We start from the raw sequence: 27582 nt of genomic DNA, 5'->3' as shown, positions 1-27582 counted from the left end.
GATGTCCACACAGCAATGCCAGCACAGATTTCACAGAGCAGGGAAAAGCAGGAAAGCACTGGGGCTCGCCACATGCAAATGCTACTCTGTTTCAAAACGTGCTGAATTACAAATGGACATTTTATGCATTTCTTCTTCTTGATCTGTTGCAGAAGAAGATAAAGATCAAACATGCCAGCCCACCCCAGCAGCGTCTGTCTGCATACCCACAATGCTTGTCTGCTTCTTCCCAAACCCCGTCTAGCGCTGCAGTCCCAATACTGGGATGCCACAAGCCTCGGGAGGGGACTGTCACAGGGCAGGATTCCCGTCAGAGCAGGAAACAATGCAGGTCAGAGAGAGCACACAGACAATGCATAGGATCCATCATGTTTATTTGGTATTTACATCTTCTTTGCCAATAAAGTGACAAGAGGCGCTTCAGCCCATGGCACACTCACTGTGTAAAAGAAAATACAGCTTGTTTCTCCCCTCCCAAAAGCCAGGGGGAGAATCTCAGTCGTAGAAGTCATCGAAGTCGTCTGAATCCACGCCGTGGGTCTGCGGGCGCAGGGCAGCCTCAAGCTCGGAGCTGCTGTCGTCGGATTCGCCCCAGAACGCTGCGGGTGAGGAGACAGAAAGCAGAGGTGTGAAACCTTTTCCGTGGCCGTGCTGTTTGTCACAGCCACGAGCATGGGACAACTCTCCCGAAGCTGACCAAGGGCCCCAGGTGTGCGTGTCCGGCATGGTGTCCGGCGGCCGTGCTGGACAGTGGCCGCATTCAGTGCTCTCACTCCATTGTGCCGCAAGGTAGCCGGGCAGAACATTTCCACTCCAAGCAATTTACTTGACCAGCTGCTGCCTGAATCGCAGCTTTGTCTATTCTGTTGCCCTTTCCCCCCACTACTTGACCCTGCGGTGAAGTCACCAGCAGGGCATGACATCACAGAATTGGCACAAAAATGGCAATGACGTCACAAATGAAAAACCACCACTTTGAGATCAGATCAGATCGGATCCAGGCAGGCCTGATCTCAGTGGAGCACATGGCTTTAACATTAGGCTCCGGGAACCACCAAACCCTTTCACTGATGGCAGCAGAACCCCACGGCAGTTCAGGGCTCCTGAGAGATTTCTGGAGACGTGAATTCGTTTGACCCATGGGTAGGACAGAGTGGGGAGCATGGCACATGAAGTCAGGGCCACCGTGGCCGACAGAGCTGTGCTCTCTGTTCCCACCCACTCCAGAGGCTTCGGGCTGTCCAAAGGCAGTGGGATGAGGCCCAGGGCTTGGCCAGGGGCAGCGGGAGGAGGAAGGCTGTCATACTCACGCAGACACTGGGGCTCCTGTTTGAGGCACTTTGGTGCCTCTGACGGCACCAGCTCCAAGAACACCTTATCTACAAATGCAGCAGCTGCATCTTTCATCCTCCATCCCCGACCCCCTGGGCTGCAGGGCTGTGCTCCACCGGGAACATCAGAGCCAGCCCCGCACTGAACAGCTCCGAGACAGGAAAGGGGCCAGGCACGCCAGAGCCTTTCAAGTGCCACCAAAGCATCCGTCCTTTATGGCATCTGTGCCTCAGTTCAATGCCACACCGCTAAAACTGGGCATTCTGGCTCCCAGCACTGCCCTGCTGGCAGGAGGCTCCGTCAGAGGCGGCTGCAGGCCCCAGCAGGCCTCGCAGGGGGCAAAGGGGGAGCTGGAATGTGTGGGCAGCGAAAACACGCAGGGCCCAGACGCTGATTCAGAACGAAACCAGCCTGCCCACACACAAAACCATCCAGCTGCACCCACCCACATCCCACATCCCACATCCCAGGGAAGACCAAGGAACCCGCAGGTTTCTCCTTCTCCAGGTTCCCTCCAGCTGCTGTTCCCTGCAGTTTTGGTTAAAGCCTGCAAAGATCCCACACCACCTGCCCCAGAAACACCTCCTCTCTGACCCAGATCTGTCCTCCTCAGCTCCCTGCTGGCTCCCACAGGTCACAGGAAATCCCATGCTTACCCTTCTCTGTACTTTATACAGGTCATAACGTTGTTCTGAGAGAGCTTCTACAGTATAAATTTAACTAGGAAAACACTAATTTTCAGTAGCACTTAACATTCGTCTCTTACCTTTGGATTTTATGGCAGCTACCGTCTCCTTCCGCAATTCAGTCCTGTAAAACATTTCAAACAATCAGCACAATGTCTCCAACTAAAAAAACATTAAGTGACTTTTTAAAAACTACTGTGAAACAGTTTAAAAAAACAAAAACCCAGTAACGCCTATAACTATTTATTTTCCCCAGATAACCATTTAATCATGGACTTCTTCACCTAAAAGGTGGAGAAATTCATGTGCAGGAGGGACACGGTTCCAGCTGTTCCTGGAGTCATTCCCTGACAGCACTGAGTTAAGGTACAGAGGAGCAGGGCCCTGCCGAGCTGCTGGGAAAGACAAAATCCAAAAAAATCCCCAAAGCTGCTCCCTGCACTTCCTCCGGGTCCAACACTGTGCCTGGCCCCATGGCAATGTGCAATCTCTGCTGCCTTTGATCTACCTTGATGTGTGTGCAGCCTGAGCCTGCTCTGCTAAATGGCTGCTCTTGTGTCTGGAGCATCACAGGCCCTTTTGAATCTCTCAAACAAGCTGGAATCATTTTGATCTTTTGTGTGCAGCGCGTGCATTGTGTTGGGGCTGGGGAATAATCGCATGGGGGCAAACACGGGGGGAGAATTAACTGTTACAGCAGCGGTCCTGCAAGAAGCTCCAAAAAATAAAGCTTCAGCTGATTTTAATAAGGAAGATCAAATAGGAGGTATTTGGGACATCACTGGGCCAACCAGTGAAATGAAAGCCAATGTCAAGGTGCAGTTGGAAGCTGTGGCCTCAGTCACAACAGGACTCTGAAATGTCTGTGATTTGCTGCGTTTCATTTAAAAACGTGGCAGCCAGTACAGACAGAAGTGCTTAAAGTGGGGAGCTGCAAATATTCCACTATTGTGGAGGCGTTTGTGAAGGAAACAAAAGAAAGCAGGGATGATTCCTTGCTTGCATTACCCTCAGTATTCAGTCAGAATTTGGGATTGCAGCTGGAAAGCCACATGCAAAGTTTCACACATTGCAGCTACCAGTGGTGCAGCCACTCTTCCTTTTAAGCCAGAGAAAGCTCCAACTGTTTAAATCCTGTTTCCTCTCCAAAGGCTCCTGCTTTGCGGACAGAAATTCCCAGAATATTAAACACAGCCTAGGTTCCACCAAGGCTCTGAACCAAAGCAGAAGTGCCAGTACCAAGTGACAGCTCTAGCAGAGGACTGACAGTGATGAAATACATTATGACCTTATTCAGTAAGAAACTTATAAACAGTTTGGCTTCAAAGGTTTCTCCAACATTCCTTTAGTGTGCCATCCCACCGCATTTCCCTTTTATTCCAAACAAAACTCCACACTGCCTCATACTCTCACTTCTCCTTCAAAGGCCTTCACTCAACATGATACCCAGAGAGCATTTGAAGCCAGAGCCTCTGGGCTGATGCCACTGAACTACTCGAGCTCCTGCTCCCTTTGGCCAGACCTCCTGGCCCTCAGCACTTCCCAGGAGGTGCTCCACACATCCCAGGCTCAGCCCATAAAAATAAATGTGTGCTCAAGAGGCTGTGCTGTTTTCCCCGGGCTGCGGAGCACGAAACCATTTGTTGCTGAGCTGCAGCTAGCGAGGTTCTTCCTGCGGATGCTGGCACAGGAACCATTTCAAGTAGCTGAAGAGGAGATCAGGGGGCAGCAGCCACCGCTTCCCCTCGGCCACATCCCACCTGCTGTTGGAAAGGGAGCATGGAGTTCCGGGGATTTTCAGTTAGCTTCTCACCAAAGCCATTTGACATCTGAATTTTTGTCATTTCTGTCCCACTTCTCCCTGTGGTTCAACCCTACAACACCAGCATGTCAGTGCTTTGGGTCCAGCGCTGAGGATCACCAGGGAGGTCTCCCCATGTCTCCAGGGCTTGGTCCTCCAGATCCAGCTGAAGGATCCGCGGAGAAAGGACAACCATGGCTGTAGGAAGACATCTGGAGACCTTCCCACTGCCACCCCAGCTTCCCACAAAGATAAAGGTCAAAGCTGGCAGGAGAGCAGGCAGAGAAATGTTCAAGTTCTACTGAGCACCATCGGTTCCCTGAGGTTCATCTTCCCACAGGGAAGGCTTCACTCGCCAAAGAGCCTGGAGCCAAAGCCAAGCACAGCCACCCCCAGAGAAGGGAGATGGGGATAGGGTCGCAGGAAAGGCTCGGCAGGAGAGCTGGCAGCACAGGGAAAACAGAGCCAGGACATCAGAAAGGCCAGAGGGGCTGCCTCAGCAGCTGCCCCAGCCCAAGTCTGGGAAATAGTGCAGGGGATAAAGGCCGGGGTGAGGAGCACAGCGCTGGGGAGATGCAGCGGCAGCTCCGCCCGGCGCAGCAGCTGCGCTCGGCAGCCGCGGCCGTGGCAGCGCTGGCTCGGCGGCCGCGGCACACAATGGGCACAGACCTCCAACGAGACGTTTTCAGGCTCTAAATAGAGCCAGGCCGGGTCCAGCGCCTCCGCTAATCCCCCGTCGTGACCCTCCGATACCCATTTGCACACTCGCTTCTTCCCTAAAATAATTCCAAACTGAACCCGGGCTCTGACAAAGAGAAAACCCAAACCGGTTTCACTTCAAAGAGCCTTTTAATCTCTCCATTTCTCTGATGAAACAGGCTTTTTGTACTGAAGATATTGTGACAGTAAGGAATGAAAAAGCTCCAATAAAATGTTTTTATCTCTACAAAGAAAATTAGTATTAAGAGGAAAATGCCAGGACAACAAGAGCCAACTTAACCAAGGGGGCTTGCCTGGAAAACAGCAGAAAATATTTACTGTGGCCCAAGATTCTTCTTGCTAAAGCACCTGTTGAACTTCTATGTTTTAGTGTCAAGCAAAAAAGACACCCAAAAAATCTGGGAAATCCTAAATGCCAAGGGATTTTCCCACCCTGGCAAACTAAGTACCTACACTACATATTCTGTACAATGTCACATAGGCAGCATAAACTCAAAAGTCCATTCATCATGCCAGAGCTGGAGTAATAATACTGAATTTCAGTAAGTACACTGTGAGTAGGACGACCCTTATTTTAGGATACAAAGATTTCTGTCGAGCTGCATCTCAGACCAGTCTCTGTTTGGATTCACCATGCTGGGAAAAAAAAAAAAAAACCAAAAAACAAACAAAAAAAAAAAACCCCCACTGACACAAAGATGCATCACAGCACTGTGAGGAAGCTGTGCAGGAGAACAGGGGCAGTGCCAAAAAATCCACTGTTCCCTCTGTGCTCGGCCGGCAGATGTTGGTGCCTCTCCCCACAAACCTGGCAAGGCACCGCCACCCCAACAGCTCCGCTTCTGAAACAGCTGGGGGTGCAGGCAGAGGAAACAAAGCTCACACAAACAGCTGGAACGGCAGAGAATCCTACTGGAATTTTCAGTCAGCTTCTTAGAGAAGCCATTTGACGACCGGGAGTACATTGGGGGGATAAAACCATTGGATCCCACCTTGTTTCTGGGTGCACCTCCCGGGAATCCAGACCGACGCCATGGCACTTTTCCTGGACTTCCAAGGGAAATGTGTTTGTGCACGTCTCGAGCGCTGCCAGCCCCAAAGCTCTGGGATGTCTCCTCGAAGCAGAGAAGAGCTTTTGGTGTGGGACTGGTTCGGGAAAGGGGGAAGCGGGGGATGCGCAGAGCCCGAGTGCCCCCCGATGGCCAAAGCACATGGGCCCGGGGACGACTGAGAGATGAATTTGACTCTGCCAACTTCTATTTGCATGTCGCTACAGCTGTGTCGAGCAACAGGGGCTGAAAACCAGCCTTCAGAGACCCCCTCAGAGTCCTTCCAGCAGATTAGTTAAAGTTTAAAATATTTTACACCGTGTTGGTGTCCTGACAAATCCAAAGAGGGCTTTGGTTCTCAGCTGATAACGCACCTTTAATCTCCAGATTATTTGGAAACGAGACAGCCAAACAAGTCAAAGAAAAAGAAGACGCCTGCATCCGAAATGGGGAATTCCCAGAAAGCGAGTAACCTCCAGTGGCTGTATCCATCGCTACAGCCCCCTGAAATGCCACACACATTGCTGCCCACCCGCCCGCGCTCACCAGCAGCCTCAGCCCTGACTTCTGATACCTTCTCCCCCCAGCACCGTGTCACCCAATGCCCCCTCGCCTGCTGCAGCACCCTGACACCCCACCCAAAGGTGCATCTCCCCGCATGGAAACATTCCCCCGGGGAAAGCAAAGGAGCCAGGGAAGAGGGGTTTTCTTGCTGGAGGTGGAGCGGGCGTCGTTTGCGGGAGAAGAGGAAGCTCTGGCATGCACTGCCGAACAAAAGGGAACAAGTGGTCTTTACTCGGAGAGCAGCTTCCTATTAAGACTCACTCCGTCGTACATTATGCCTTTCATCCCCACTCAACCACAAAATGATTTTGCTGTAGGAAATACAATGGCAGAAAAAGATTTACATTGAAAGAATCTTTAATAATAAACTGTTGCAGATCTGCCTACTTCCCCATGATTTATAATACAATAAACATCGGATTCTATTAAGTCTCATGCACTGAAGACACGCACTGAAAACCCGAGTATGAAAGCCCTCAATTCTTCCCTTCTCCAGGCCCATAATAGTGAAACGAGCATGGATAAATGTGCTAAGAGTATCTCTTTGCATCTTTTATAGCTTGTGTGTATCAATCTGTAAAGCTTATTAAGAAAGTCATTGCTATGCAAAGCAGCACCCAATCTCTTTCTCTTGCTTTTCAACAGCGCGCAGTGTTTAGCCAATAGGGCCGGGCCCCGGCCCCTCATTCCACATTCATAACATGCAACATTTGCACAATGTGTATCTCAAAGGCTGCTGAATAGAAAGCCTTAATACTCATGTAAACAACTGCAAACCAATTACTTAATGAATCAGGCCCACACATAATGAGGTGCCAGACAAAGAGCTATAAATGCATTTTTGCGCTGGAGCCTCCGCTTTAAAGTAAAATCCCTCAGCTGTAGTTTGGGCTTAACTGGCACATGATAATTATTGTCTGGGGGACATCAGAGGAGCCACGGTTTTTATTCCGGTCCGGCAGGGTCCACGCTGAGGTCACTCATCAGCTCAGTGACAAAACGCGGCAAAGGAGAATTTATAAAGTGCCACGGCCGAGCTCGCAGGGATGTTTATTCTCAAGTAGTGGGTTTGAGACCACTTGTGAAAGCAATAAAGCCCGAGGAGTGGCTGCTGGAGCGGAGCTGCAGCGCCGCAGAACCACGGCATGGCAAGGCACGGCTGCAAACAGCTCTGCCTCTTCCTCCTCCCTGTGCCCAGCGCTGCTCCCAAACCCCGCCGTGGCTTCCAGCCCTTCACAAAAACTCACTCTTGCACTGACTTACAGCTTTATTACTGCAGCTTTTTTAAGCAGCGTCATTGTGTATCCCTGCGCAAACCAGAGGCCTGGAATTATAGACCAGAAGGAATTATTTGAAATGAAACCTGTCAAAATTGGAGAAAAAGAAAGAGGAAGAAAAAGAAAGGCAAAAAAACCCGTACAGCATCTAACCGAGGCAGAAGTGGCTGCAGGCACGACTGGCGAGCAGTGCAGCAGCAATGGGGTGTAGCTTGGAGAGTTTTTATTTTAAATAAAAACCAGTTACTTTTAAGTGACACATTTTATTCAGCCACAGTGATCCTGTAAGTAAGTTCTCAGGGACCTATCCTGCTCTTCCTGCTGTCCAGGGTTTCAGGGAAGGGCTAAAATGTAACATTTCAAAAACTCATCTACAGCAACACCCTTGCATTTCATAGCACAAGGCAGGATAATCACTGGCTCATCATTCTCAAAGTTCCAGAAAATATGAAAAGGGGAAACAATTGATGTACAAAAGATGGCAAGAATTAATCCCACACCAAAGCAGGAACGCCAGTCATCAATGCTGGGTTACAGCTCATATTTAACATGCTTGAATTATAGAAATGCTATGATTTTAACAGCAACTGCAGAATCAGACCTCACCTACACCAGCCTAAAAATCCATGGAGCAGGAGGATTAAAAGCAAGGAGGACCTCAAAGCCTGAGGTGTTCCAAACCTGCAGTGCTTGATTACAGAAACAGCAACCTGAACCCCGGTCCAAGTACAAAAAGAAATCTGAGGAACTTCAGCCCTTTTGTGTCGGGATTTCTCCCTCATGGAAACATTGCCAGTCTTGCAGCCTTACCTGGAGGAAGGAGGAGTGCTTCCATCTGACACAGAGCTGCTTTCCAAATGCGTGCCCAGACTTCCTTCGGGACTATCGTGGCCGTGATCCCCTGTGCAGGAAAAACAGGGACTGTGAACTTTCCAAGCTCCCATTTACATTAAGCAGAAGAGTTAGTTTTGTTCTCCTTCCCCTTAAATGTAGATTATTTTGGAATATCACAGATACCTCTGTGTTTTCAACCATTCTCTTGAATTAGACAAAAATAAATAAATCCCCCAAAAATCAAATTAAACACATATCTTGAGATTTTTATGACTTAAACAGCCAAACACCCAACTCTTTCGAAACCTTTTATCCTCACTTTCCTTTCTTCCCTTTCCCCTGCTCTGTGGATCTCATTTCCATTCTGTAAAGATTGATTAAAAAAAAAAAAGAAGAAGCAAATGGATTCATTCACTGGAGTCAGACAATTGCTCATCTTTGTATTCGTTTCCAAAGCACACGATGCTAAGCACAAATCCCACTTTAAAAGGCTGCTTTGCATATATATTTTATATATATGTTTTTATCTACAGCACTGAAACTGTAACCAAGCCCTGCTGTCACCAGTGTCCCAACCCAGGATGATTCAATGTTTCTGTCCACTTTGGATTCTCCACTTCCCAATAGGCTGTGCACATTCCCAATGCCTTCTGCATTTGAACTGCAGCGGCAAAAATCCTTCTCAGTCCCAGACACTTTCAGCAAAGAGATGCCAGAGCCTGCCCAGGAGGAAAGAGAAATCACGAATGAGAGGGAAAAAAATATAAAGGGGGGGGGGGGGAAAGAATTCCCCCCCTCCCCATGATGTATCACAGCTCATGGCATTGCCTCTCCCCAAAACCCAGCATTCAAGCTGCTGCTGCCTCTGCTTAAAGATGGATGAAGAATTACCACCCAGAATTTACAACTCCAGAAAGACTCCGAGGTCTGTTAGGAACTCGAGTGTCCAAGGTGAGCTGCTGGATGGCATCATCCAGACTGACTTCAGTGCAGTGTCCAACCTGGTGCTGGCCTGAGGAACTTCCTCCATCCCAAACGATACCACACAGAGCACAAGGCTGAGTGAGACTTATGAAATGCCTTGATTGGTGCACTCCAAGCAGCACCTCGGAATCCTCAGAGGAAGACCTCACTAGGAATGACACGTGGGCCTGGGAAAAGTGGTGGCAGGATTGTTGGCTCACTAAAGGTGGCCTTAAAAGGGAGGCACAAACCAGCTTGTGCTCCTTCATGTTCCTGTGTAATACATAAAGAAGGGCGAATTTTTTCTTCTTAAGAGGGCTTTCCCTCCTTATTCCAAAAGGAGATTTTAGACCTGGAGAGCAGCTACGGGTGACTTTCCAGCTGTTGTAAAGCAGAGTCCAAGGAGTGGAGCAGTTACACCATTTTTATTCAAATCCTCTACAGCCTTAACGCCTGCTCAAATCAAAGACAAGTGAAGGTGAGAGAGAGAATCTGGTTTTGTCAAAGATTTAACAAACCTGCCCCTTCAATAAAATCAGCAATTTCCTACTCATAAGTGAGACTCTTAAACAGTCATCCAGCAAAACAAGAAATAATGGGTTTTATCCTTCTTAATCTCGCATTATTTGCCCACCTCAGGAACAGCCGCAGAGCTGAACAATTTCTCTTACAGTCTTCCTGATAAAAAAACAAAGCATCCGTGGAGGAGCTGAGAAGGAGCCCCCCTCTGCCTTTGTATCCTCACATTACCTGGTACCACAGGAGACTGCTGCTGTCAGCCAGCTCCTCTCTGGGCCAGCCTTTAAAGCCCTTTTTCCACAGGCAGCCTCCCCTGAGCTCCGGACAGGCCATGAAAGAACCTGCACAATTCTGGAATATTCACAGATATTCAAGTAAATTAATAGCCATCAAATATCAGTTCATCTAAATCCCTCAAAAGAAGTTGTTTGAGCCCAAAAGCCAACAAGTAAGAGATGTGGCTTCTGTTTTAGGCCCATAACAACTCCAGAGCCCCCGGGCCAAAGCAAAGGTAAGGAGCAGCTGCCTGGCAGGGAGAGGAAGGGAGGGAAACAAGGCTGAAGATGAATCATGTCTAAAAGGAGCAGCTTGGCTTTCAAGTGAGGTGTGAGAAGCCTCACTCCTGGAGAAAGAGGAACAGCAGAGACAGCTCCCTGACAAGGGACTGGCTGGAGCTGGAGTTCTGGGCTTGGCTGAGGAGCTTCTGGGCATTTTCACAGGTAGGAAGCATCAGCACTTGCACCTCTGAAGCCTCAGTGATGGCTCTGGCTGGAGGAGCCACTGTTATCAGGCAGCTTTGGTACAGGGGGCAGAGAGGAGGCATGGCTTCTGCCGGGCAGGGATCTGCCCCATGCTGATTCTAGTGACCCCCAGTAACTACTCATGGAAAGAATCAATCCAGCACCCTCTGGAGTTGGAATTACCATTACTAGATGCTCTTCACAGACACTGATCCCCATAACACTGGCGGCAGGCCCCAACAGGCTCGTGGAGAGGATATTCACTCCTGGCAAATGTGGGACAAGATGACAAGGAATTCAAGAGGTGCTGTGCTCCCCAGCTTTGCTCTTGGCTCCATCAGTGACGTTTGATTGTGCTGGGTCTGCTCCCTCTGAAGTCCCAGAGCCGCTGGGGTGTGACTGTATAACCCTGTGGAGTGCTGGGCCCGAGGTTAACATGCAGCCACCCTTCTACCTGAAATGGGAATCTTTCCCATCACACTTTCCTGCTTGCTCTCATCTTCACTCCAGCCTGTGACTTCTGGATATGAATGCGTCATGATGAAACCATTTCAAAGCAGCAGCCATCAGACTGGTTTGCTTGCTTTCAAGCCCTACTCCCTTTAATTTCCCACTTTTGTTATCTCTTGTTTATTGACCCAAACTATCCATTACCACTCTTAAAAGCGGCACCCACTGGGAACTTGCCACCCTGGCTCTCTGTAGCTTCCTCACAGAAGGATAAGCCAACCAAATGTCCTGAGGAACTGAAGACGCCATGGATGTGGGAAACAAACAACCCGCAGCAACGCCTGGCAGCGGCGTGTGCTGGACCCACAGCATGAAATTAGCTTAAATCAAAGTCTGGTTGCCTCTGCACATAAAGAGTGCGTGGATTTCAGAGCCTGGAGCAGCCTGTTTGCATTTGCTGTGCAAAGAGCATGGCAGCCTCATTACCTGATGCTGCCACACTCCGACGGAAAGAGTGCTCCAGGAGCAGAGAAAGCGAGCTGCCATCACTGGAATAATGTATTCCCTCCTTGTGTGACGGAATGAGCTGGGCTCTCCCTGACACTGAGCTGGGAAATGGCCCCACAGGAACCCTTTCATTTTTGGCAATTCATTCTGCAGTCTGGCTTTGTCATGCGAGGCAGCAAACGCATCCCCCAGTTTCTAAATGGGAGACGCTTTGTAAACCTGCACACAGAAGTCACTGATCCATTTTACAGCGGCCACAGGGCCTGGCCTTTCCTCTCCTGCAGAAAAACCCACCACCACCACAGGCATCACTTAGCTTGGGAAGTAGCCAGAATCACAAGCAATACTGAGATATTTAGGACAATCCCCCAGATCCATCACAAATGTGCACTGATCTGCCAGCAGCTACGGCACGGTCCCCTGGGGATTTGCACAGAACTCCCCTGTGTCCAGAGCAGGAGCCTGGAATAGCAGCCAGAGCTGGAACCCCCTTACCTGGGTCTCTCCGTGCCAGTTCCCTCTGCTTTCCTTCCCCTCTGTTGGTCGGGATCGATGGCAGGCCGAGAGAGGATTCATCACTCTGGACAGGTGGCATATCCCCAGGCTCTCCTGGAAGGGCCTCTCTCAGCACCTGAGGATTCAAAACACAAACAGCCACAGCTCCATTATCCTCCCCTCGAGCTTTCCAGTGTGCATTCAGGCTAATCTGCTTTCAGGGTGTTTCTGTTAGATGTTCCACTACCTTCCTTCAAGGCTGTTCCTCTGGGGCTGGTTTGGGGACAGAAATGTGGACTTGAGTCTGTAAAATCTACACGATGTTCTGCCCTAACTCTCTCACTGTTCAGTAAAGCAATTGTTTAACAGCACAGTAAGAGGCTGAGGCACTCGCAGCCTATGGAATGCCATTTCTGCTGATTTATTTAAATAGTTGGCTATAACCTTCTGCATTAGCTTAGAAAAACCATGAGTATGCCACCATTTATAAAATGCTCTGTGTGTTCAGCAGCAAACCTCACTCTGCTTTAAAAAAAAAAGTCAAAATACAACCTTCATGATAAAAAAAAAAATCACAGAGAAAGATGAAGATAGAAAACTTGTGATGGTTTGCACCAGAGAAAAGGGGTGAGCTTGTTCTAATGCCTGGCTGGCATGAAGGGTGGGGACCTCCAGAAGTCCCTTTTCCTGTGGGATGAAGCACTGGACATATTTCCCTGTGTTAGTGCCCACCTGGCCATCCTGCCCCTCCTCTCCCGAAGCCAGCAGCTGCTCAAACATCTCTGCCACCCCCTCCGGGAGCCGAACCCGGTGCTGCTTCAGGAACGAGCCATGGTGGCTCAGGAGAGTCCTCAGCGCGTCCGTGTCCCTGAGGAACAAACCGGAACCCTCAGTGGGACACCCCACCCACCCGGGCTGGGAAAAGCCACCCCCCATCCGGGCATTAATTCCTACTTTCTTTCTCTTTTAAAAATGTTCAAAGTGGAAAATGTGAGAAGCGACTTGTGCAAATATGGGGAAGTTGGGCAGAGGTGATCATCATCATCATCATCCCTGCCCTGTTCTAAGGCTCAGGATCCAAAGACACAGCCCTGGTCTCAGCACCATCCCTGGGGCACAGCCGGGTCACTCACTGCCCCAGGCTTATCTTTTGCTCAGAAAAGGATAAAAAGGAAAAAGGACAGAAAAAAACCCAGCCAAACAAGATGTCTTTCAATGCAGAAAATCTCACTCCTGCAATCCTTTTGTTTGCCAAAGCTGTTTGTTTTTCCTGTTGCTCCAGTGAAGTTTCAGAGGAGTGAATTCCAATTAACTCCAGGAGTGTTTGTCCCTAAGAAACCATTCAGGAGACACAAGGAGCTGTGGTGCCCGCAGGCGTATCAGCCTCAGGAGAAGCAGGTACTGCAGAGAGACCCTTCTGCAGCGCTCACAAGTGCCCCGATCCTGTCAGCACTTGAGCACTGCGACGGGGGAGGGAGGTCTAGACACAAGCTAAGCAAGACAGAATGGAAATTGTTTTCATTCCTGGGTTAAAGAGACCTGGGGGGGGGGGAAAGAAAGTAATTCTCACTTGTCCTTGTGGCATATGCACGGGAAAAAAAAAAGCCCATTTTCAATAACTGCACTTTGTTGTTTTCAAAGGCCACGTGCATCTTCTGTCTCACACAGCATAACTTCCTTCTCAAAATTACATTTCCCCTCCTTACTTTCACATCCAGGGAATGGCTGGCTGGGAGGCATCTGGAGCTCCTGCAATTCCCTGAGCTGGGAGGACCCTGGGGCTGCCCTGTGGAGCAAGTGCCACCACTGGGGACTGGGAGGGAAATAAAGGAAAAAAGCCACGAGGCTCCAATGGTTCTGTCCAAGGGGCAGCACGGACCTGGGGCAAAGCCAAGGGTGTCCCTCAGCTCTGCTCTGTCAGTTCTGTGCCCCTGTACCTGGTGTGCTCGTCTGGGAGGCTCCCGCTCCTTGGGGACACGGCCTGTCGGAGCTGCTGGAGCACCGCGGCTTCCATTTCCTCCAGGTCACCCTGAGCCAGCCTGCCAGCTCCAGCACCAGCACTGCAACACAGAGCAGGGGGGACAAGTCCCATGAACACAGCCCGTCCCATCCCATCCCATCCCATCCCATCCCATCCCATCCCATCCCATCCCATCCCATCCCATCCCATCCCATCCCAGAGACAGCCAGAGGGACAAACAAACGTCCATGGTGCTCAGGGGCACATCTGGGACAGCACAGGGAGGTCACACTCAGCACCTGGCTGGGGGACAGGCCTGTTTGGGGCCCACTCTTCCTAATTCCCAAGGAATCCCCTAATCATCAAGTGCCTTCAAGAGTCTCAGTCCGTGCAGGCTATGCATCGTTGCCAATAAAGTCACCAAAATTCCCAGTTCTGTACCTAGGGGCCCAGAGGATGAAGAGGGACAGCGAGGGCTCTCTGCCACTGGTTTTGGCAACACCCAGATTCTGGGGATTCCCTTTGCTCTCTTTGCTCCGTTCATGGTGTTTTTGTCACCCAGGCTGCACTCACTCACCTGGGCAGCTCCGAGGGCTGTCCCTGGTACAGTGCCCGGTGCTGGGGGCTCGTCCTCTCCACCAGGTCCTGCAGGAGCTGCAGCGTGTGGCAGAGCTCCAAGAGCTCGGGCCTGCGGAGGGACAGAAGGACAGACAGTGACCCACGTGTGACAGAGCTCCCTCCTCATCCTGCAGCCCTCACTGGAGCTTTCCAAAGCAAACGCTAAGACTATGTTCCCGAGCTCTGTAGGAAGATGGGGGGTGGAAGAAAAAAAAAGCACATGAGCAAACAAACGATCCAAAAATCAGGCATGGAAATCACCCCTGTGCCTAGCACTTTAATTCCTTCACCTCCGGGAGTGAAACAAATCCAGTGACCACCTACAGGTACGGGGACAGCCCTGGGACCTCAGAGGGGTTTTGATGAGGCTGCACCTCTATAATGATGCAAATGAGGACTTAACCACTGAAACAATGGCGCGGGCTAATCCCGGGACAGAGGTGTAAATGGCTATTCAGGTCCCCGGCTGCAGCTTTGTGGGGCTCCCAGCCCAGGTCCCGGGCCGGCAATGAGCACCGCAGCTGGGGCAAAAGAGAGTTTTCTTTCTTTCTTTGCCCCACATGCAGGAGCTGACATGTTTCCACAGTTAACCCTGCTTTACTCTGCCTCCAGGGAGAAGCTCCATGCACAAAAAACTCGCAGCCTTTGCACGACTCTGTGCTGAGACGTGCCCGAAGCTGTGTTTTCCCTCCGAGTGTTGGGCAACAGTGAACAATTAACTGGGGGCTGCTGTCTCTTTAGTCGAGTTTCCTAGACATTTAATAAGCAAAACAATGCCAGGGAGATCACATAGGCAGTTAAACAGTGCTTTCTCTTTTCCCCCAGCCTTACAAACCCTGTATTCCAGCGGCCGGCTCGTTTCCCATTGTTTTCCTCCCGCTGGGTGGTCCTTCCAGGGTGCCACTCGAGAGGGATACAATAATAAAAAGGGAAGGGGAAGGAAGGGACACCAACATAAAGAAAAACAAAATGTATGACAATCTGCAGCAGGCTACGGATCAGAGGTCAGCAAACAAGAGGTCCTTCTCTTTTACAGGTTGCTTCCTGGAAACGGTCTGATTAAGCTGACAGCTTGAATTATGTGTTACATTTTGTAATGCACAATCCATCTGTGCTAAGTCCTCCTCAATGCAGCTGAAGCGGCACAGGCATAAGCTCTGCCTTTTTCCACCCCCTCAGCTCAGGCCTTAAAATAGTCATCATCTTTCTCCACACTAATTCTCAGAGACCCTCTCCCCCTGCCTCCTGCCCCCCGGGTTTAAGCCCTCAAAGAAAGGGCTGGGTGCTGCAGGGAATGGTAAGAGGACACTGAGCCTTTCCCCTTGGATCAGCTGCTGACAGGAAACCCATCCCGTGCTGTTCTGTTCCCGTGGGGCTGGGTGTGAGAAGGCAGGAACACCCACCTTACTGTCCAACAATCACCAGTTCTGATAACCGAGGCAGCAGAGCTGCCGTGCCCTACTGCGACCTGCAACAAGATGCAAACCTTCTGCTCCATCACCGTTCCCGACAACATCTCCCTCCCTCGGCTGCCAACCCTTCACTGCAGGGAAAAAGCCCAAAACTCCTTAAAAAACAGAGGCTGGAATCTCTGCAGTAAGACAGGAGAGGCATTTGCTCCAAAGATGAAAACTCGTGGCTTCCTGGCACGCAACAAGGACTGGTTTTGCCTCTGGAGTCAGCCACGGTCTCTGCTCCTTTCAACACCATCCCTTGTGCTCATTTCAGATAATTCACCAAAAGTGTATGAACAGTGCTTCCATCTGATGCCACAGTGACACTGCTGCAGTAGGAGAGTCCAAGCTGCAGATATTTCAACTTAAGGCAACAAATACACAGAATCTGGCAAATTTCAGCACACTTCTTCAGCCAGCGCATGAATTTCACAAGAGAAAGCCACGGGGGGGCTGGAAGGACATCACCAGTTGTGAATCCGTGGTGTGACAGAGCAAAGGAAGCTGCATTCCCACACTTGTGTGACGTGTACAATTGAAATTAACGTATTAATCACTTGCAAGCTTTCCCACAAAATTTTTGGCCGATTAATTTTGCAAAGCTGCGTTCCAGGCACCTCAGAAAGCCCACCTGGATGTGAGCACAAACAAGGAAAAAGGCTGCTCCTCCACTCCTGCCGTTTGATCTGCCTTTTCAATTTCAGGTAAAGCAAATTAAAACCTCTATCTTTTCCTGCAGCACCAGCAAGCAGTGGTGATCCCACTTCCACGGCCTTGAGAAGCGGAGGCATTCAACTTGGCACAACGGGAGAAGAGCTCTGCGCAGCGGCTCCATCAGCGCCCCGGGGACAATGCAGGCGCTCAAACCTTGTGCATAATTTCCCCGGGCCTCGAGAGCTGCTCTGAGCATCATCAGGCGCTGCACAGCGAGGGGAGGGAACACAAGGTTAAACTGCTGGCGCTCGGCTCTGACTCCTCTCGCAGAGACGGGCACTCGGTGCTCTGCTGTGATTAACAGGTGGGATACAAAGGCAGGACTGCAGGGAAAGCTATTTACATGCAAATCAGATGATGTTTCCATAGCGAGCAACGGCCCGATGCAAATGGGAAGGGATGAAGTTAGGGAAGTGTCTGCCGATGGCCCCCAGCTCCTGCTCAGGTGTCAGCACCCAAAGCAGCGCTGACCATGGCAGTACCACAGCGCCCAAGAACAGACATTCACAGATTTACACGCTGCAAACAACCAAGATGGGAAAACCCAACGAAATGGCACAAGAGAATTCCTTCTGCTTGTTCTCCATCCACAGGTAAAAGCACTGCTTCCTTCACAGGATGTGCCACCCCAGACCTGCCAGCCCTCCCGGGTGACCTGGGCCAGCCCCGGGGACCATCCCGCCATGGGCACTGCCCTGCCGGGACAGGGATGCACTTCCCTGTCTCACGAGGGCGTTGTGGGGCCGAAAATCCTGAAAATCCTGCGGGGACGGATTTACATCCGGCAACAGAGGACGGGCCCTGCGTCTGCAGCACACTGCCCATGTCCTCTCTTACTCTATTTCCAAAAATGCTCAAAGTGTTCGACCCCCGGAAGTTTTGCCTAGTAGAGCAATTGGAACAAGATTTGTGTACATTTAAAGAACATCAGCAGCATTTTAGCAACAAATCCTTTGCTTGCCAGCTCAGACCCCAGTGAGGTGCCCAAAGCCCCTGAATGCTCAGCAGGGTACTGAAGGCACTGAAGGACAGGGCAGAAAGTGGTGTGAGCTTTGGTGCCCTGATTTTTCAGCCCAGCTGACCCGTGGAACAGGGAGGTGGTACCTGTGTGGTGCTGAGCTGCCCAAGGGCTCCAGAGCCTGGGCATCCCTGCCCTGCTCTTGCTGCATGTCGGGAATGCTCGGCCTCATCTCCTCCTCCTCCTCTTCCTCCTCAGCAGGGACCGGGAGCTCGGCACTGCTGCCCTGCCTGCTCAGGCCAGGCTTTGCCCCTGTAATAATGATAAAAAATAATGAATCAAAGATAGTAAAACTGCAATTATTCTTCTCAGACATTAGCAGGAGCATGGAGTAGATCACAGTGTAGGAACTGAAACCAAGCTCACCCACACTGTTCACCCTGTATGAGGGAACATCCATGCATCCGTCCATGCATGCATGCATCCATCCATCCCTCTGCTCCTCTTGTCTCTGGGCTTCCCTGTCCTCGGTCCCTGTCCTTCCATGCTCCTCTCACAAGGGGGAGTCCAGGGAGGCTGCAGCCTTTTGGGTTTGGGAAATCCTCAAAAACCACCTCGGCACAGACACCAGCTACCTGACCAAATCAGCTCTGGGGGAATCACTCAGCTATCCTGCACCAGCTCTGAGGGACAAAGGAATCAGCCTGACCCAGAAGTGACTGCTCTGGTGAAGCGGTTCACACGAACCCTCTTCAGGCAAAGCTCAGATGACACCAGGGCCTCTCTGGGTACAGCAGTGAAGAAATCTTCCCTCACAGTGCCCCTGACGAGGATTAGCCCCCAGTGTGCCTTTCCCTGTCCCTGTGAGCAGGCTGAGAGGAAACAGGGTCGACGGGAAGAAAGGAACGAAAAGAGAAAAAAGGAGTAAGAGCCACAACACTCCAAGCAGAGGTGCAGGAAGAACAGCAGCTGTGGGGGAGGCAGACAGGGACATGTCCCACTGCCATACCTGGAGCACTTCTCTGCTGCTGTCCCGGCCTCGGGGCGGCTGCTTTGGCACCAGAGGCTGATCTGAGCTGCTCAGAGCCTTCCTCACTGGCAGCCAGATTCCCGTGTCCCAATGCTCTCTCCTCCTCACTCTCTCCAGCAGCACTGTTGGGACTGAGCCCCTCCAGGGATGGTGGCTCCTGCTGCAAGCCCAAACCTCTTGTGGCCAAGGCAGCTGGAGTGGGGTAGCCCAGGAAGGCTGCTGCTGGCTGGCCCAGCTCTCCTGGCACGACTCTGCTGCTGCCAATCCCTGCCTGCAGCACCTGAAACACATGGTGGGACATGGCTGAAGGAGACAAACAGGACACAAACACATGGAGCTCCTCAAGGGCAGCATGACAAGCTCTGAAAAGTGTCACAGAATTCAAGACTTTGCTGTGGTGTTGATATTGCACAGCCCCTGGCACACACTCCCTGCATCCCAGTGTGAAATGAGATCCCAGGCCTGCATTGAAGCTCCACGAGCCACAACACCCAGTGGCAGGAGCTGCCTGCACACCCAGCCTGCCCAAAAGGGACCCACACACAACAAGGACTCAAACCCATCTAAGTGGTGACCGGGCTTTACAAAGAGCCAAGCCTTTGGGATTAGGATCCTGCAAGCTTTGGAGGCCCTGGACCAAAGCATCACGTTTTGAGCTGCCCAGAGCAACCATAGAGTTCCATGTGTAAATCACTCAGCAGATCCAGCTCCCCTCACACCACGGAACTCAGTTTCACTGTCTCCCTCCTGTCTCACTGTCTGCCCTTCCCATGGTGGCCTCCCCCACCAGGTGACATGGGACATGGAGCAGACACATTTTGAACAGCACTTTCTGCCAAGGACTGTTGAACCAGCCCCAGGAGCACAACCACTCTGCTGCTAAATCCCCATGTTTTCACACTTGCCTCTTTTCCTTTGCAAACCTACTCAATCAGGACAATTTAGGAGGAGTGGCTGCTGCCACCTCCGCTGCTGCAGGGTCACGGCCAGTTTATGCAAAGCCAAAGTGAGCCATCCTAATGCCACTGTTAACACTGAGCAGGGCTTCCTCTCCAGCCCCAAATCCCAGCAGCACCATTTACAGTCACCTCCACACCTCTCCCCTCTCTTTCACTGCCTGACCTCTTCCTCCCACACAAAATCAGCTGCCAAGCCCAGCTGAAAGAAAACAAAGGCATCTTGTCTGCTGCTCTGTGACCAAGGTTCCTTAAAAAAGCTCAAATTCCACCAGGAGCAGAACAAAAAGCCATGAAGTCATTTTAAGTAGTTAAAGGTTTGCCACTCAGATTAAGTTCACAGTTTATTCCATCACCACTGCTCTCAGGTTCCTCCTAATTACTTCTGGGGTGTGGGATTTGGTGCTCTCAAATGCCTCCTGCCAGTCCTGCACAGCTCTGGCAGCTCCTGGATGCAGTGTTCCAAAACAAATGGATTTCAAACAGGCACAGGCACAGGACATATCCTTATCAACTGGGAGAGGGACTCTGCCACCCACAGGTATTCCTGGGAGGATCCGGCATGCCCAAGTCCAAAATCTTCCAAAGGCTCCAAGGAAGAGCTTCTGAGCTGACTTCTCAGCACAGAGCATCCAGGAGCCTGGGCTGCACAGCTCAGCCAGCTGGGAAGGAGCTCTTCAGTGTGGCACTTCTGAGTTTAAGGGCTGCCCTGGCCATTGGGAGCCCAGAAGGGCACATGGCTCAGGAATGTGCCGGACATTCCTGAAGGTGCTTGAGCACTGGGATACTGCCCATCTGCAGAAGGCTGGTTCTGGGATTGTCCTCCTGAGACCCCAAGGTGCAGAGATGACCCCCCAAGATGTCACTGAGGGGGTCATCACACAGTCACTGAAGCACCCCAAGCAGCGTGAAGAAAGTAATCCCAATCCCAGTGCTGGGATGTAAAACCAGCTCCACAAGCTGTATCCTGGCCTGATCCCATCGCTGATGGGATGCTGACTGCACACTCTCTGTGACTGACTCAGTGCCACATCACTGAGAACAAGCTCCTATGCTTTGGACAGAAGAACCAGCACATTTAAAGGGAAAAAGAAAATGGAATTAATAGCTGAAGCACAGCCCAGGCACATGGCAAAAATGCACAGTGTAGCTGAAGCTACACCTCTGTGTTTCAGGAGGGAGATGAGAAGGAGGAAGAGGACAGGGGATGGTTCCACGATCCACTCCATTATCATACACAAACTGACATTTTTGGGTACACACCACACTGTCATAGTGCCTAAAACCCACCCACAGTTTTTCAAACCCCAAGTCACAGCACAAGCCTTTGATGTTCTAGTACTGATTTTTCTAGTAGCAACTTTTCCATCGGCTGGAAATCCCAATCCCACGCTGCCTGCCCTAATTGGACAGCTCATATTCCAAAATAAACTCACCTTTCCCCACACCACCTCCCAATTCAAACCACAATTTGCACCCTGCCACAGGCCTGCCTATATAGGTCAAGGCTGCTAGGCTTCACTGCTTTGTGTATTACAGTTTAAAGAATGCTCTAAATTCAAGGTTTTTAACTTTTTAATCTGTGGGGAAAACTTCCTATAAACTCAGATTAACGACTGTTAATGCACTGAAGAAAGGAAACCAAAAACCTTCCTCCTACTATAAAAACAAAATAGTGTGGCCTCTGTTTCTTTTCTGATAAGAGTCTTAAATACCAAACATTTAACTGCATAATAACATTCCCTGGCAGCCAGCAGCCTGCTTAGCAGATACATAAAGCAGGTAAAAGGGGAAAAAGTTAATTTCTTGGCTGAATGATTCCATCGGTAGCTATAGGGCAAACTAGAAAGTCTTTTAGTAAAGTAGCAGTTGATTCTTCTATCAATCTGCAGCACACACACTCTCTTCCAAGGAATGCATTAAATATGAAAATCATATCCCGTTATCATCTGCTCCCAGCTTTCAGCCCAGTAAGCTTTTCCTTAATGAATGCTGTAGCCTCGGGGACGCCGGCTCCTCAGAATAATGGAGTGATGCTCCCGTCCTGCCTATTCCGGCGCCGCCTGGCTGAGGGGCTTCCACACACAGTCACAAGTGACTACTCTTGCCAGCATGCTCCAAGTTATTACGAGATGTTTTTTAGACATTTCATCTAAAAGAGCTTTGCTGCTTTTAGTGGAGAAAACAGCTCTGGTCTTGAACTGTATCATTTATATGGAGATAGGAGGAGGGATTAGGAGCCTGCATTACAGCAGATATATGGCAGCAGATATTTAAGTATTCCTTGTCAGTCTTTTTGTCTGTTCCTTAGATATGCAATCTCCTTCTGCTCCCTCTGAGGAAAGGTCAAAATACACGAAATTATAAACACGGTGCACGGCTCCTCAGCTGCAGTTCTGCAAATATCCCTCATTAGGAACATTTCCTCCTTGGTCACGACCATCTCCACACCACCCAGCGCAGGAATTATAAAAGCCAACAAGAAGATGTGAGCAAACAGTCAGAGTTTTTTTTTAATTCTGGCTCTCTGGATGGAATGATTGCACTTCTTACCCGGGTGGTTCTCTTTCTCCCGGGCTCTAGACACAATTTCACAGCACAGTCCCCGTGGAAAGGCTGAGCAGAGCACAGGAATAAAGCCCATTTCCTCCCCTCCCCATTACCTGCTTGCTGGATCCTTCCTCCTTGTCACCTCCTGCTGACAAGCTGCCCTCTCGAAGGGATAACAGGTTTTTAATTTCCCTCCCGTACCATTCCTAAAAGGGAACAAATCCGTCACACAAAAGTGGAGACCGAACAACTCCCCCTCCCCAGCCCAAGAGACACCACTCTGCAAATTGTGCACCTTTAAATGCAAAGCCCCCACAGCCTTTTAAACAGACCATATTTAAAAGCAGGGAGCTCATTTGCTCCTCGTTTTTCCGCTCCCCTGCCCAAGCAGCGTGGCCTGCACACAATCTGCTGCAGGGCTTTCATACACATTTATTCACCGCCCCCCCCATTAACACAGAATCCTACAGAACAGCAGGAACTTGTTAACTCGTATTTACTGCATCCCAACAATATCTGTAACACCGAACTATTGCTGCTGCCTCCAGACAACGGCTCGCACCCTTTGGGAGCTCCACAACATGTTTTTCGTGCCCTCTCTTTACAACTGGCTGGGCTGTTGTGAGGAAAAGTCCCTGGCACACATTCCAGAGCAGCCTGGCAGGGAAAGCTCCGTGCTGGCAAGGAATCCTGTACACAAACAACTCGCCCTTCGCTCCGGCAGCTCCCAGGTAGGAGCGTGGAATTCCAGGGAACAAAACCTCACCCCTCATGTGAGGAGTTGGGATGCTCAAAAGAGACTCAGATGTAGCTCCTGGATTTTCCTGGAAGCCAAAGGGAATTTATTTATGCTCCTAAAAATTACTGGCCAAACACAGGGAGCAAAAGTGCATCTTTCAGAAAAAAAGGAGTTTTGTGAGCTGCAGCCACATAATAAATGTGCACAGAGTTGTGATAAAGCACTCCTAAGGGGCATTCTCTATGGAAAAAAAAGGGAGAGGAAAGAGCAATAATTTCTTTCTGTGTATTCCCACGATAGATTAAATGATTGCATGCTCCATAATTCTTCTGCTTTCCATAACTAACACGGAGACGATGCAATTTGTTCAGCAGCTCCAAAAAGTAACTGTCATATGGCAAAGATAAAATGGATGGCACGGGAACATCAAAATGGAAGGACTGAGCAAAAACCCCACACATGCAGCTTGACCTGTGGCACTGGGACTGAGACTGGTAGTCCTGACACTGGGCAGACTGGTGTGCACCAGGGATGTTGAGGAGGAAAAACCCCTTCAAAGCATCAGGGGAAAGCTGGCATAGCAGCACAGCCCCCCTCCTGCTCTGCTTCAAATTACAAGTGAAAATCAGGGGCAGGGTATCACACACCCTGGGGACAGGCTCTGAATTCTGGGCTACTGCACTGCAGCCAGGAAAAGTTGTTCTGGCAATGTCACCACACCCAACAGGCACTACCTGGGCTGCTACTGTGTGAGGAATAAACACAGCCAAACACTTCTGAGGAGTGCCACTGCTCTTAGAAAGCAGGAATGAACTAATTTCCCTTTTTGTGCTCACCCTCAAAAACCTGGCTCCGCGCATCACCGGCATAAGCAGGCATTGCAATTTCATTTCAAAAAATCTGGAACCATCACTTTGCAACATCCCAAACTGTACTTTAGGGAACAGCATGACAACATAACAACAACAATCATGATCATGATAATAAAAATGTGATTCAAGGAACCTGAGGGCTTGGCTTTTTCTTACAGCATCTGTTGAAACTGGGGCACTTCAGAGCTGTCTATTCTGCCACCTGAAATACAGCCCCTGATGGAGCTTGCTTCCAGCTCTAGGACACACCAGGAGATTCCTGCATACCAACAGAAAACTCCCATGACCAAGCCCTACAGAAAGCTACTTCCATCTCCCGGATGCTGTCCCAGGCCATGGTGTCCATGTGAGCCCCCACTTGCAGGAATTCCTGGCGCAGGGCACAGTTCCGGCGCAGGGCCAGCTGCTGCCGCTCCGACACCGCTTCCAGATGCCTCTGCAGCTTCAGCCTCGCTCTGCAAGGCAAACAACAGGCACTGAAAGGTGTGAAAACAAACAAAAGCATCCATCACAATCGCTGTGCCTCAGACACACTCGGCAGCACTGAGGGGGAGCTGCCCCAGACCCCACAAAGGAGAAGACTCACTCTTCTGCACACCTACGTTTGTATAAATAGATATAAATGCCACTTCCCTGCAGATTTACACTGGGGCTTTGGTGTTCCAAAGGGTAAACACATCAAAAATCTCCTGTAACTGTGCTTTAAATGGATGATGTGCTAGTCGCTCCTATTCCATTAAACCAACATGAAAACTGGAGCAGAGGAACATGTTCTGAAAGCCACCCAAGCGGGGACAATGCCGAGGCTGAGGTTCCACAGCTGCCTAAATCCATGGTGCCACCAAGAGGGAAATCCAACTAACCCAGTTCCCTCCCACTTTCAAACCAGATTCCTGATGTGCCTCCTGGGCAGCCACACGACATTAATGCCAACACAGGGAAATGGGCAGCTAGGGATGCCCCTCACAGATCTCCTTCAGACAGGAGGGAAACTGCAACCCAGAGTCCCCATCATGTTCAGAGAAACTGCAGTTCTAAACCTGCCAGATTAAACCAAATTCAATAAAAACAGGAAACAAAGTACATGTGATGCTGCCTCACCCGCCCAGACTTTGGGGAAAAAAAAAAAAATCATCTGCATTTTCTGCCCCTTTCAGATGAGGGGCTCCCACAGCACCCAGCACTCAGTCCCTGGAGCTTTACAGAACTCCTCTGAGGAAATGAATGGAACATTGGATGACACTTCTCAGTCCTCTCTGGTTGTTGGGACTTCTTTTGCTGTTTTTTGTGGTTTTTTCCCTCTTTGGTTTGCTGTATAGGGTTTGGGCTTCTTGGGGGCTTTTTGTACAAATTGTCCATGCAATTTACATTAAGTAGACACAGCAGAAAGAATCCAAGGAGCGGGACCAGAACCTGGAATATAAGGGTTTCTTAAGGCTTTCAACTTTTCTAAGACCTTGGGATCCTCCACCATTAACTAACTTGTGGTGATTTTGTAAAAATAGGATAAAGCCAACCTGCATGTTGGTTATTCCCAAGATTTTAGTATCCACAGAATGAGGCATTTATGTTACTGCTGCAGTTATTTCATCAATAACTTGAAGACATGAATTCTGCATTACACTTAACATGTGAATATAAATGTATTATTAACTGAAAAACTTTCAAGACAACATTCTAAAGGCATTCCAAGATAACCAAACCTTTGTAACTAAAATAAAGTAACCCCCAAGAAGCTTTTAAATAGGCTTACAGGTGTGGATCAGCCATTGTGTATTCCATCCACTGCCTTCCTAATTCCAGCCCTCTGGATTCACTGGAAGAAAACAAACAACATAGAGTGAGATAAAAGTATTTCACCGTCTCCAAACGCCAGAACTAAGGAGTTTTGCTGAGCAGAGAGGTCAGATTTACTGGGAGTTACAGACCCACTTGCCAGCCCAGCTCTGAACAACTCCAAGCCTTCACACTTTTTCTCTCTGTTCCTCACTGGAACAGGGCTGCTGGCAAGGGAAGAGATTGCTGAACATCCACAAGACAGCAGGAAAGGCTTGGCTGGAGCTGTTCCCAGCTCAGGATAGCTCCCCTGAACCTGCCCCAGGCATGGATTAGGATGAGAAAACCCTAATTTTCTACTTCCAAAACCCCTCACAGACCGCACGTGCCAGCCAAGCACTTTATTTAGGAACTGAACTTGAAACCAAGCTCACATCACCCTCTTTGGCATCCATCTGGAGGCAGCTGAGCCCCACTGGCAGCAGGAACAAGTGTCCAGCAGGAATCCTGGTGGTGCTGAGAGGCTGTGGGGCCATTGGAACCACCCAGAGCAGTGCCAGGGCACCAAGCATGGGATGGACCACAAAGTGTCCCACACCCCACCTGAAGCCATCCAGAGGGAAGGTGGTTTTGGGAACAGAGTAAAGCTGCCCTTTATCAAACAGTTCCAAACTGCACCTGAGGATGAACAACCATCCCCTGAGAGAAAAACAGAAAATTACCAAGAGAGGCTTCCAGCAGAACCCCTGCCAGGAGCAAAGGCCAGTGCCTGTTCAGACACAGCATCAGGCTGTCACTGGGCTGCCACCAAGGTGTGGGGGTGAAGGGGACATCACGCACACCCAGACACCTCCTCAAGGCGTCCCTTTCAGCCATGTGATCCTGCCAGCGCCTGGGGCAGGATCTGGGTTTCCTGACACCTGCACAATTTAACAGCCACATGCTCCATCTGGGATCTCATCCCTTCCATTTCCTCTTACACGACGGGCAGCCGAGCAAACACAGATCTCGAGATCCTGTTTTTACACTTCTCCAAGTAGTTTTCTCGAGAACACCGATACCGTAAGGGACGAAGAAGCCGATGGATCTTCTGATCCCATTTCCCTCTCCCCCGCCCCGTAGGGAGCACACTGGGTTCCTCATCTCCCCGGAGCCCGTTCCATTCCCTCCCCACTAGCCGGGTCTCACAGCACCCCATTGTCCAGGCTGCATCAGCCACTCGAGCACACAGGGATACCCAGGGAAGGTCTCCTGGGGCAGGACACGGCCAAACAAACTCCCCAGAGGCTGCGGTGCCCCGGACATGCAGGCTGGACAAAAGGCCAGCATCAAGAAATAATCCCAGGCCAGGAAGAACCTGAGAGGTGACCGAAGGTCGGTGACACGTCCCGGGGTTTCATCCACACGTCAGGAGCTGGGGACCGACTGCTCAGCCCCTCCAGAACTTGGGTAGCAAAGGGAAAGAGAAAAAGGAGCTGGGTAGCACAAGGGTGGGGGTGGTGGGGAAAGCTTCCCCCTGCCCGGGACGAGAACCGAACCGAACCGAGCCGAGCCGAGCCAAGCCAAGCCGAGTCCCAGCCAGCCCGCGGAGGCACCCGGCTCACCTGGGCCGGCTGCGGGGCCGGTGACGCCCATCCCGGGAGTGCCGGCGCTCGGGGGCGCTCCCAGCGCCCCCGAGCCCGGTGCCGCTCCCGATCCCGCTGATCCCGGTGATCCCGGTCCCGCTCCAGATGATCTCGCCTATCCCGATGCTTATCCCGGTGCCGATCCCGGTGGCCCCGCGCGGTTTCCGCCAAGGCCCACGTGCGGCTCCCGTCGTGCCCCGCGCGGGACCCCGGAAGTGCCGCCCCGCGTTGCCATGGGGACGGGAGGGCGCGGCCTGCGCCGCCCAGAGGCGCCTTGGCGCCCTTCCTTGAAGGCGTTTTGTTGTTATTTTTATTAATCATTATTTATCGCTTCCTCGTCTGTCAGCACCACGCGGTTACCGCGGGTGTTGCTGTTCGCCCAGATGAGCCCCC

General features: G+C 50.7%; 1 protein-coding gene across 1 annotated transcript; it reads right to left on the bottom strand.

Moving 5' to 3' along the window:
- Nucleotides 1-81: 81 nt before the first annotated feature.
- LOC134042325 (uncharacterized) lies at nucleotides 82-27234 on the bottom strand. Its single transcript, XM_062489518.1, has 14 exons — nucleotides 27169-27234; nucleotides 25542-25604; nucleotides 24096-24243; nucleotides 22291-22383; nucleotides 18651-18951; nucleotides 17788-17953; nucleotides 14475-14585; nucleotides 13875-13997; nucleotides 12670-12805; nucleotides 11938-12073; nucleotides 8250-8330; nucleotides 2099-2152; nucleotides 1360-1362; nucleotides 82-143 (listed from the first exon to the last, which is right to left on the bottom strand). Exons 2-14 carry the CDS (start codon nucleotides 25568-25570, stop codon nucleotides 82-84), a joined length of 1443 nt encoding a protein of 480 aa, XP_062345502.1. The 5' UTR covers nucleotides 25571-25604; nucleotides 27169-27234.
- Between the last annotated feature and the right edge of the window lie 348 nt (nucleotides 27235-27582).

The sequence above is a fragment of the Cinclus cinclus genome, chromosome 3 (genome assembly GCF_963662255.1).
Source record: "Cinclus cinclus chromosome 3, bCinCin1.1, whole genome shotgun sequence".
In the NCBI taxonomy this organism is placed as follows: Eukaryota; Metazoa; Chordata; class Aves; order Passeriformes; family Cinclidae; genus Cinclus; species Cinclus cinclus.
Note: the sequence above shows the minus strand (reverse complement) of the source record. Positions and strands in the feature narration are given on the sequence as shown.